Source organism: Typopeltis vanoorti, chromosome 22 (genome assembly GCF_054136105.1).
Source record: "Typopeltis vanoorti isolate ZY-2024b chromosome 22, IOZ_Tvanoo_1.0, whole genome shotgun sequence".
Classification (NCBI taxonomy): domain Eukaryota; kingdom Metazoa; phylum Arthropoda; class Arachnida; order Uropygi; family Thelyphonidae; genus Typopeltis; species Typopeltis vanoorti.
The window spans coordinates 98,786,655-98,798,706 of NC_143570.1; the positions used below are offsets into that span (position 1 = coordinate 98,786,655).

At 35.3% G+C, this 12,052-nt stretch overlaps 1 protein-coding gene across 1 annotated transcript in view; it reads right to left on the reverse strand.

Annotated features, from left to right (window-relative positions):
• Positions 1–12,052, reverse strand: part of LOC150094585 (zinc finger CCHC-type and RNA-binding motif-containing protein 1-like) — a 167,520-nt gene that overhangs the window by 124,727 nt on the left and 30,741 nt on the right. The window contains exon 2 of the mRNA XM_090412108.1: positions 9,308–9,527. Within this exon, the coding sequence (XP_090268234.1) occupies positions 9,308–9,527 (220 nt within the window). The remainder of the gene's footprint in view (positions 1–9,307; positions 9,528–12,052) is intronic.

Here is a 12,052-nt window from a genome sequence, read left to right on the forward strand (position 1 = left end):
AAGGGTGCTTTTTTGGGGAAGGGAAGGGTTTTTATGGGAAAACTGGGGGTGTGGGAGAGCATCACACCCCGTTAATGCTCTCCCCTGCCCCATTAACGGGGTGTGAGCCTGCCCCCGCCTCCACCCCAGTTGAAAATTTCGGTTGTGTGACCATCATCGGAACATTTTCGGGATGAGTGTAGGGCTATGTCACAACCGCATGTTGTATCTGCCAAAAAATGGCATTTGTTGCCGCTTATTGGTTGGAGGCGTGACCTGATACGTAAGTTGTGGAGTTTCCAACATTCGGAAATTAGGTAGGGTCGGTGGACGTTGATCGAGTGTTTGTCACATTTTATGGCTATTGTTTCGGATATTCTAAGCATTGTTTCGTTGTTTTGTTTGTCTATTATTATGGCCTTGACGATTTGTGGGATATGTTTCAGTTCAAGGGCGTGAGCTGCTATTTCTGTCTTCCCTGTACTCTGTATTCTATTTTTCTTTTTGATGTTGCGTTGTTTTTTTGTGTTTAAATGTTCCGGAATAGGTTACAGTAACAGAAGTGTTCTTTTAGTCTAGTCCATAAAGACCTAATGGTAGAGCCTGTGTAGATGATGTCACAGTCTTTTTGCCAAGGAAATTTGTAGACTACATTGTGGTGTTCAAATATTTCTTTGTGTGCGAGCAATTTAGTGGGTTTTAGAGAGTTGTTAATTTTTGGTTCGTGGTGAATACTAGCTTATAGTCCGTGTGTTTGAAAATGTATTTGCAGGCTTTGTATGTGTTTTGGATGTATGGCAGTTTGATGATCATACATGTTGGGATGGTTCTATTGTTGTTATTACGGGTTTTTGCCGTACTGTTTGCATAATTTATTAGTTGTGTGGGATACCAATTTTTAAAAATCTGTATTAAATTCTTTAATTCCGTGTTAAAATAATTACAGTTATAATAAGCCAAAAGGCTATTTTACCAGCGACATAAGTTAAGTTTAAAGGGAGATGGTAAATCCCGTTTTATTTTCACGCCGATAGTTTTTTCGGCATGAAACTCTATGGATTCGATGGATTTTGATCCGAGTTTCATACCCGGCTATTAAATAAAACGGGATTTACCATCTCCCTTTTAAACATAATTACAGTTAGTTCAGAATTTGTAAGCATTTATAAATTGTGATAGGATGACTGATTTTTTTTTAACGGAATATGGGTGGTATGAACTGAAATGGGGGTAGTTTCTGATATGTGTGGGTTTGTGGTATATTTTCGTGGCAATTTTGTTGTTAGTTCTGATTAATGTCAGGTTTAAGAAATTGATGGATTTGTTCCGTTCAGTTTCCATGGTGAATTTTAGTCTGTTGCTGTAATTGCTGAGGGATGTTTGTAAGTCGGTGATGTGTGTGGGTTTACCAATGCATAGAATATCGTCCATGTATCTGCCATAAAAGGTGATGCCGGGGGGGAGTAGGAGTGATTCTATGTGTGCCAGGAAAAATTCTACTAGTTGTCAACTGATGTTTTGGCCCATAGGGAAACCGAAAATTTGAACATATATGTTCTTGTTGAACTTAAAGAAGTTGGCTGATATTGTGAGTTTCATCAGGTTAATGATGTCATTAGGTGTTAATTTTGTGCGTGTGTGCAGGGTGTGGTCCACTGTGAGTAGTGTGTGTACGATATCTAATGTTCAGTTGACATCCATGTTAGTGTATAATGAAGTAACATCCAATGAGGTGAGGACATCATCTCGGGATGAAGTAATGTTACTTATTTTCTGGAATAGGTCATCTGTATTTTTAATCATAGAGTTAGACATTGTAAGTAATGGTTTGATGAATTTGGCAACAAATTTTGAGAAGTGTGCTGTGGTGATGTTCTTGTAGGAGACTATAGGCCAAATTCTTTGTGGGTTTTCATGTTCCCGAACATATAAGGGGTGCGTGTGGTGCAGGTTGTGTTTTTCTAGCCCTACACTCATCCCGAAAATATTCGATGATGGTCACATGACCGAAATGGCTTGCACCCCGTTAATGCTCTCCCCTGCCCCACTTTTCCCATAAAAACCCTTCCCCTTCCCCAAAAAAGCGCCTTTAATAAGTATAATAATAATATATATATATATATATATATATAACAGCAGAAATATGGAGAATGAAGTCATCCTAGCATCTAAACAAGGTATGTACAAAATTTTCTTCCTCAATTATTCTGTATTTTCTTTTAAAATATACTTATAATGCCCTAAAAATTTCTTGAGTAAAAATTTTTTGACTAATGTATTTAAAATAAGGGACACTCCTAAACAAAAACAGGCTATAATAGCCATAAAAATAATAGAGAATAGAAGAAATATACATAAAAAACTTAAAATACTGTCTTTATTAAACTGCACAAGAAAAGTGAAACTTTTCCAATACACAGAGAAATAAGGCAGGGAGTTAAAATATTGCCAAAACTCTTAGATTTGCTTTACAGGAAGTTTTTCACTGAACTGGAAGAGTGGAGGAATTAAAATTAACAGAAAGATTCTGACTCATCTATGTTTTGCTGATGATATAGTTCTCTTGGCAGAATACCTAGAAATGAAATTAAGGGAATTAGCTCAAGTGTGCAGTCAAACTTGGTTGAAGATAAATTTAAACAAAACGAAAGTAATGATGAATGACAATATAACACCAAGAAGAATTATACTGGAAGATCAAGAAGTGGAGAGGGTAGATCATATGTTTGTCTGGGACAAATAAAAATTCAAGATGGATAAATAGAAGAAATAAAAAGAATACAACTAAGTTGGATGGCTTTGGAGAGGATGAAATATATCTTCAAAGGTTATACCTTTGAAGATATAAGGTTATACCTTCCTCTTCAAACTAATTGGAATTAGTTTGAAGAGGAAGGCTTTCAATCAATGTGTCTTACCCTGTAATTACATATGGTAGTGAAATTTAATCCAAAATATAATTCACAAATGGAAAGTTACTCAGAGAAGAATGGAAAAGAATATGCTCAGTGTGACACTTAAAGACTGGATACCCTCCATTAGATATGATCAAGAACTAGTGTACAGAACATTATCAGTTACATTATGCATTCAAATTGGAGATGAGGTGGACACATCACTAAATTATTAACAGAATAGAGACCAATAGATGGCAGTAGGCTAAGGAGAAGACCAAGGAAGAGACAGTGAGAAAAAACTGTTAGGACTGCTAGAATGCAATAAACAAGAAAAGCTGAAAATAGAATGAAATGGGGAAAAAATGGAAGAGACCTTTACCTAGCAGTGGACTGATTCAGATTGAAGAAGAAAGTATTTTGTCTAGTGTTACATGGACATTGTCGGGGAGAGAAGAGAAGATTCATTTATTACATTCAAACATAAATCACAGGATGTGAGTCATGGTGTTTCGTAGCTCATGTCTTGGTCACAGATGAATTAACAGGTGAATGCGCTATTGGAGTTCAAGATTACAATCTTGAAATTACGTCCACAACTAATGGTTATAACAAAACTACCATGCAGAACATTATCAACAGTTATCATCTCTCAACCAGATCACAATCTGATGTAAAAAGAATTTCCATACCCTACCTTAAAGGCACATCAAAACAAATAGCATAAACTTTTCTACCATCTACCGAGGACAAAATATAACCTTCTGTTGGATGTCTATCAAGTGTCCTGTTCATGTCAACTTTGTTATTTTGGACTGCTAAAATTAGAATATAAGAACATCAGAACTACATTACATTTTTAGAATTGGAGAAGTTTGGCCTTGCTTACTACGCCATACCTTACTGTATACCAAGTTCTTTAGAATCAAACCATGATTCTTCATTTCAGGATTTAAATTTGATCATTTGTTCAAATTTGATTCCATCATTCTTGAAACTTGTGAAACTTTACATAGTCCAAACTATAACTACTCTGATGCATGATGGTCTCAAAGTTCTGGCCTTGAGTAGTTTGGTGTGATATCATAGCCAAAATCTTAGTCAGTGTAGGTAAGAACCTACCAGTTCATGTAATATTATTGTTGGATGCAACTAATATGACCTGCACCTGACAAACTGAAGTTTTGTCAGGTGTCTATTGGAATAGCATTAGGACTCCATGCAAGCCAGAAATTTATCCGCATAATTTTTCCTCAAGTGATGTCACAACCAGTTTACTACAGTAAAAGTTGTTGTGCTGAAAGAGAAATGGGTTGTTCCTTAAACAAAATACTTCAAACAATATGGATAGCACTGCATTATCCAGAAGTGTTGCATATTCAGCTATTCATCATTCTAGGCACAACATGATAGAGGGGAAAGAAACAGAAGCAAAAAAAGATCATAATAGATACTAGGAAAAACATCTCCAGATCATTTACATCTTCTATTGCGAAATTTCATAGCTGGGATTATTCTGTCCTATTCTACACTTGCTCATCCAATAAGAAAAGAGTACAGCATGATTCATGATTGCAAACTTCTAATCCTCTATAGACAACTGAAATAAATATATCATTGATCAAATGAATGAAAACAATGATTTTTTTAAACTCTAGTTTTATAGTCTGATCTAGAGTGACATGATTTTTGCTTGAATTATGTGTAGCTGTCCTTCAGAGAAAAACTGGAACTGTGTAGCTCTTTACATAGCGTCCTACCTGAACTGAAATTCTTTGAACTAGTTTCCAATGTGGGCTGTCAAGATCTTATCACTCATTCCTTTCAGTCCCCTCATGTTAACTTACTGGGCAGACACAGATTTTCTGATTGATAATGTGTTCTCATATATATATATATATATATATATATATATATATATATTCTTCTCTACATGTACTGACAGTATACAGATGTATAGTCCATTCTTAAAGATATATCTGTTTGCCTTGATATAGCAATATAAGCTAAGCTTGGCGACAGGAACACATATACATACCATTATATACATACATACCAAGAACTGTACTTCTGTTCTTGGACCACTGCTGTTTAACCTGTTCATTAACGATATAGGGAAGGATCTAAGTGGAACAATTCATTTGTTCGCTGATGATGCAAAGTTGGGTAGGGCAATAGTGAATGCAGAAGATGTCAAAGTCTTGCAGGATGACTTCGATAGATTGGAGTTCTGGGATAAGGAGAATGGATGTCAATTTAATGTGACAAAATGTAAGGTTATGCATTTTGGGGTGAAAAGATTAGCAGCAGTATACCACATTGGTGGAACTGTACTCCAAGAGATTGGTGAGGCCAGGGACTTGGGAGTGTTGGTGGATAGGGAGATGAAATTTAGGGGGCACATTGCAAAAGTAGCTAAATCAGCTCAACAACTCACTTGGTTGTTGAAAAATACCTTGACGAGCAGAAACAAGCAAGTTATTGTACCTCTGTACCGAGCCTTGATAAGACCTCATCTCAACTACTGTGCCCAGATTTGGTCACCTAGGTTCCTTCTTGATGGGGAGGAGGTGGAGAGGATCCAGAGGCGAGTGACTAAGATGATGACAGGTCTATGGAATGAACCATATGAGAACAGGTTGAAGATTTGTGGGTTGCAGAAACTGGTTGATAGGCAGAAAAGGGGAGATATGATTGAGACATTCAAATTCTAAAGGGATTCTATAGGATTAATTCAGAGGATATTTTTGAGATCAGGACTGGTGGTGAGAGAACTAGGGGACACCTATGAAAGCTGGGCAAGAGTGTGGTTAGCAGGAGTGTTAGAGCTGGGTTCTTTACTTTTAGAGTAGTAAATGAGTGGAATAAGCTACCAGAGTCTGTTGTGGGTGCTATGACGGTGAACGAGTTCAAGGCAAGGTATGATAGATACTGTGAGAATGTAATCGCGTAGTTGTGTGGACATGATGTTTAGGGCCTCCCTCGATGAGTCTAAGGACTCCTGGAGTCGCCCAAAATAATAATAATAATAATAAATTATATTTCAATCTAAAAAAAGGGAGGGTCTCAAGAAAATTCATCTATTTGTCCATTTAAATGATTTTTTTGATATGATAGCACATCTCCAGATCATTTACATCTTCTATTGCCAAATTTCATTGCTGGGATTATTCTGTCCTATTCTACACTTGCTCATCCAATAAGAAAAGAGTACAGCATGATTCATGATTGCAAACTTCTAATCCTCTATAGACAACTGAAATAAATATATCATTGACCAAATGAATGAAAACAATGATTTTTTAAACTCTAGTTTTATAGTCTGATCTAGAGTGACATGATTTTTGCTTGAATTATGTGTAGCTGTCCTTCAGAGAAAAACTGGAACTGTGTAGCTCTTTACATAGCGTCCTACCTGAACTGAAATTCTTTGAACTAGTTTCCAATGTGGGCTGTCAAGATCTTATCACTCATTCCTTTCAGTCCCCTCATGTTAACTTCCTGGGCAGACACAGATTTTCTGATTGATAATGTGTTCCCATATATATATATATATATATATTCTTCTCTACATGTACTGACAGTATACAGATGTATAGTCCATTCTATTATTGTACAAATATTCCTATTATTGTACAAATTATTCTTTGCATAATTTAAATCTTGTATTAACACTGATGGCAAAATTAATTAATCATACTGAAATAAATGTTCTGTTCATTATAATAAACTAATACATTTTGGAAAATTATGAAGACAACTTGTTGTTAGATTGACCATAGATTTTTAATTCATACATATGTTCGTACAATATTGCCTACCGGTTTCGCTAGTAACTGACTAGCATTTTCAAGGCTTGCACAGTACAAAAAAATGATAAATGCAAAAAAAGGTTTAAGAATACAAAAAAACGTTAGTACCTGTTAGGTAGCTAAGGTAACACGTTCGCGTGACATTTCTACTCAGTATCATGAACACACGTTACATGCAAACGCGTAATATGATTATTCGCATACTGTAGTTCTTGTTGAACTGAGGGAATTAATTAGATTTTTCCAAGTATCGTTCAGTGTGGCCCCTTGATTTCTGTTTAGGTTGCTGCCTGTACATAGCACTACTGCTGCTTCTTTAAATAATCGATGTCTGTAATCTTCGTCTACGTAGGGCATAGAGCTGTATACAGCTCTATTATACATAGAGCTGTATACAGCTCTATGCCCTACGTAGACGAAGATTACAGCTCTATTATACATAGAGCTGTATACAGCTCTATGCCCTACGTAGATGAAGATTACAGACAGCGATTATTTAAAGAAGCAGCAGTAGTACTACGTACAGGCAGCAACCTAAACAGAAATCAAGGGGCCATACCGAACGATACTTGGAGAAATCTAATTAATTCCCTCAGTTCAACAGAAAACTACAGTACGCGAATAATCATATTACGTGTTTACATGTAACGCGTGTTCACGATACTGAGTAGAAATGTCATGCGAACGTGTTACCTTAGCTACCTAACAGGTACTAACGTTTTTTTTGTATTCTTAAACCTTTTTTGCATTTATCATTTTTTGTACTGTGCAAGCCTTGAAAAAGCTAGTCAGTTACTAGCGAAACCGGTAGGCAATATTGTACGAACATACGTACGAATTAAAAATCTATGGTCAGTCTAACAATAAGTCTTATATTTTGTAACATTTTATGACAAAAACATATATGGAGACAATTCTCGTGTTTCAGTAAAACTTTAGTTTAATATAAACCAAAATCCACACTCGACGTTTCGACCTTTATATCAAGGTCATCTTCTGGAACATATATACCATATACAGAGAAACAAGCTGCACTACAATCTACATGGTTTGCTAAAGTTACTTATGTGAATAATGTGAATTAATCACATAAGTAACTTTTTTTTTTGGCCAGTAACTTTAGTTACTGGCCAAAAAAAAAAAAAAAACCTTACTACATCAACACTAGTCCTATTATTATTATCTATTGGTTATAACATTACATTGGGCTGAGCAGCAACAAGTCTATATATATACGTGGGCTGTTCAATAAGTAATAAGACTAATTTTACTGTGGCGAAACCCCTCATCACAATATTAATTTCTGTGGAATAAAAAAATATTAACAAAAGAGGTTGATAGATGGCATATATGGGCTGATGTCCCAGAGTGTCACGTGACTAAATGCAAGTGCTCATCGGCGCACCTACGAGGCGCGACCAGTCTTCGAAATGGAAGCGTCCTTGGAACAGCGTTATGCGATTAAATTTTGTGTGCGTTTGCAAAAATCGGTATCGGACACTTTTAACATGATACGCAAAGCTTTCCATGATGAAGCAATGTCGAGGGCAAATGTTTTTCGCTGGCATAAAACTTTTAAGGAAGGAAGGCAAAATGTGGAAGATCTTGAACGTTAGGGAAGACCTTCAATGTCCATCACAGAGACAATGATCAACACAGCATCGATTATCATCAAGAATGTCAAAAGGAAGCGTCCATTGCTGAAGAATGGCTTCTTATTGCACCACGATAATGCAAGGCCACATGTTGCTGGTTGTGTAGTGGACGTTTTCCCTACCACACCCTCCATACAGTCCTGATCTCGCACCGTGCGATTTCTGGCTGTTTCCTCAGCTCAAGAAACCACTAAGAGGCCGCCATTTCGAAAGCAACAAAGCATGTGTAAAAACTGCGGAGGCGGTTTTGAAAGAACTCTCAAAAAATGGACTCTCACGTGTTTAAGAAGTGGACGCAACGTTGGGACAAATGCATCGCGTCTCACAGTAGTTACTTCAAAAAAGACCATGTAAATGATGACGATTAAAGGTAATCTGTTTTCTGTATAAATATAGTCTTATTACTTATTGAACAGCCTACGTATATTAACAACATGATTATATATATAAATTCCAACTAGTTAGTATGGAATGGTTTTCAATAGCCGAAGGTTGCCTAGAGTCCTGAATTATGCTAGATACTAAATATTACGTAGGCTGAATATGTGCCACCCAGATTCTTGGAATTTTCATGCCACCATTATTGTTGATATTTGGGTGGTTTATAAGAATTTAACAAACCATGTAGATTGTAGTGCAGCTTGTTTCTCTGTACATAGTATATATGCTCCAGAAGATGACCTTGATATAAAGGGCGAAACGTCAAGTGTGGATTTTGGTTTATATTAAACTAAAGTTTTACTCAAACACGATAGTTGTCTCCATAATTTTCCAAAATGTAATGTATTCTGATCACCGTGTAAGCCTCAAAGAAAAAATAATAAACTAATATTTCTTTTTATTGTGATAAGACTATTAACAGAACCACTGCAATAATTATATCTACAAAATTTTTTTGTGTGTGAACATTCAGTTTCATCTGGCAACTTTTTATTAATACAAAACTGTAAAATAAAGCTATACCCACCCCACATTCATAACATCTAGACTTGTCCTTGTATATCTTACGCCGAATAAATTCCACAGCTCGCCCATTATCTTTTGCAAGATTGCATTTTAAAGTACGTCCAAAAAGTTGCTGTTTATCAAGTGCTCGAACACATCGGTGAGCAGAATCTCTTTCAAGAAAGAGCACAAAAGCTACACCTTTACTCTGTCGTGTTTCTTTATCTCTCAAGACAGTAATTCTAAAAAAAAAAATTTTTAAATATTAATTAAACAAATAGCTTTAATCAATAACAACTGAAATTTCTTTTATTTTAAACAGAAGAAAGTTATAAACAAATTAATTTAGGGAAAAATTGTGACATTGCATCGATTAAGAAATAACTCCTTTATAGATATCGATACTGTCTTTGAGTGATGACAAAAATCACCATGAAATTAATTTTGCTCCTCAATGATTGTTTAACATGTATACCTAAACAAGAACAAATTATCTTGTGGTTTACTTGCATCTGGGGTATAATATAAAATTATCTTATACTTTCTGTCTGTAACTATATGTCAGGCAAGTGCATCACAAATTGCAGTATATGTGCTTATATTTTATACAAAGTTAAGCAGGGAGGAGAGAATGATGTGCTTTTGAACAGCCGAAGATCCCAACATGCAGAAAAAAGCAGTGTGAAGATGGCCATTCCAAAGAATAGTATATGAAATAGGAAACAATTCAATGAAGTATGAAGCTGAACTGAGTATGAATGTTGACTGGTAGCTACTCATACTTTCACATGCATAGAGAAAGTATAAGAATGATGGTGGCCATTTTGGTGGAACAGCACCTATGAAAATACATCAGCCGTCACTTATTGTGATCACTTTGGGACAGTCGCTTTTCGATAAAAATAACCGGCTGATAACATTAAGCAAATGACATAAAAAATTGTATCATTTATTTCAATTTATTACTATGAACATTATTTAACTTAATTCATTGTTATAAACAACTTTTTAATAAGCAACAACATAAAATTTATTTTAAAAACTTATCTAGTATTGTCTGTCATGTGTTTGAGTATAGTAGTTCATGAATAAATTGCTCATACTAATAATGCCTTTCGAAGTTTGTTGCTCTATGTTGTACGCCGCAATGAAGTATTCATAGAGCTTTTTGCAGCTGGGCATTGGTTGGAGGAGCTTCTAAAATTTGTTCTTCTATACTTGTATTAGGTTCACTTTCTTCTACTAGTTTCAAGTTCTCATCAGAAGCAGCTTGACATATTTCCAACACTGTTATTGTAGTCAACACTTCAACATTGTTATGAATATCCAACCAATTTTCAAATTCTTCTTTTGACATACTGTCTGGGGTTTTATCAAAAATTTCATTTGTAAGATATGCAAATTCTTCAGAAGGACTTCCAGAGTTTGTTTTAAAAAATCTACCTTTATGGAAGCAGTTTACAATAGTCTTCTCTGAAAATTGCTTCCATGACATTGCTACCAAATGCAATGCATCAAGAAGGGAAATCTTTTTTGCAATTGCACTTGCATCAGATTGGTCTTTTATATCAAGTTCAGCTAAAATTCTCACGTGAACTCCCTGCGATAATAAGCTTTAAAAGTTCGTATGATGCCTTGGTCACATGGTTGAATTAATGATGTAGTGTTTGAAGGCAAGATCACTTTGATGTTCTTTAACGATAAACTGTTTGTGTGTGCGTGCAGAGCGAAGTTGTCTGCTAACAAGACAATTTTTTGCTTTAATTTCTATCCTACTTAACCAATTGCTGAAAATGGCATTAGTCATCCAAGAATTTGCACTAGAACAGTTACCAACAACAATAATAAGCTTTAAAAGTTCGTATGATGCCTTGGTCACATGGTTGAATTAATGATGTAGTGTTTGAAGGCAAGATCACTTTGATGTTCTTTAACGATAAACTGTTTGTGTGTGCGTGCAGAGCGAAGTTGTCTGCTAACAAGACAATTTTTTGCTTTAATTTCTATCCTACTTAACCAATTGCTGAAAATGGCATTAGTCATCCAAGAATTTGCACTAGAACAGTTACCAACAAGAAAACTTTTGAGACCTTTAAAACACTGAGGATTTTTACTTTTCCCAATCACTAGGGACCCTCGTTTCTCACCTTTCATATTAGCACAAGAAGGAAGTCACTCGCTCTTTTAAAGATTTAAATCCTTTAGTACTTTCATTTTAAAACAAATAAGTATGCTCAGGCATTGCACAAAAATAGAGTCTTTTGTCTGTGTTGTAAATATTCTCAGGAGAATATTCAGCAATAATTTGTGGCCACTCAATCTTAATCCACACATCAGCCGATAAAAAATCTGCTGATAAAAAATCAGCACTTTTTTCTTCATCTATGAATATGTTTGTACACAATATTCTCTCACTTTTACCACCTGTTGAACCATCCATCAGTTGTGGTGAAAGTTTCTTTGCCCATTGTTTTTGAAATTTCTTCTGCTTTTTGATGCATGAAAGGCTCATTAATCTTTTCACGAACATTACTAAACCAAATTTTTAATGCTCATTCAACTTGAATATCCTTACCAGATTGGGATCTCTTTTGATCCACATTCTCATTAGTAACAGCTGCCAAATGTTCTTTGTCAAATTTTCTCCTGATTAACCCTTAAAGTTCTTAATTCTGAGATGCAAAAGGCTAAACATTCGAGGATTTTGATAACAATAACCAAAACTTTGATTATAATAGACAAATTATTTTTAATTCATTTTAAATGG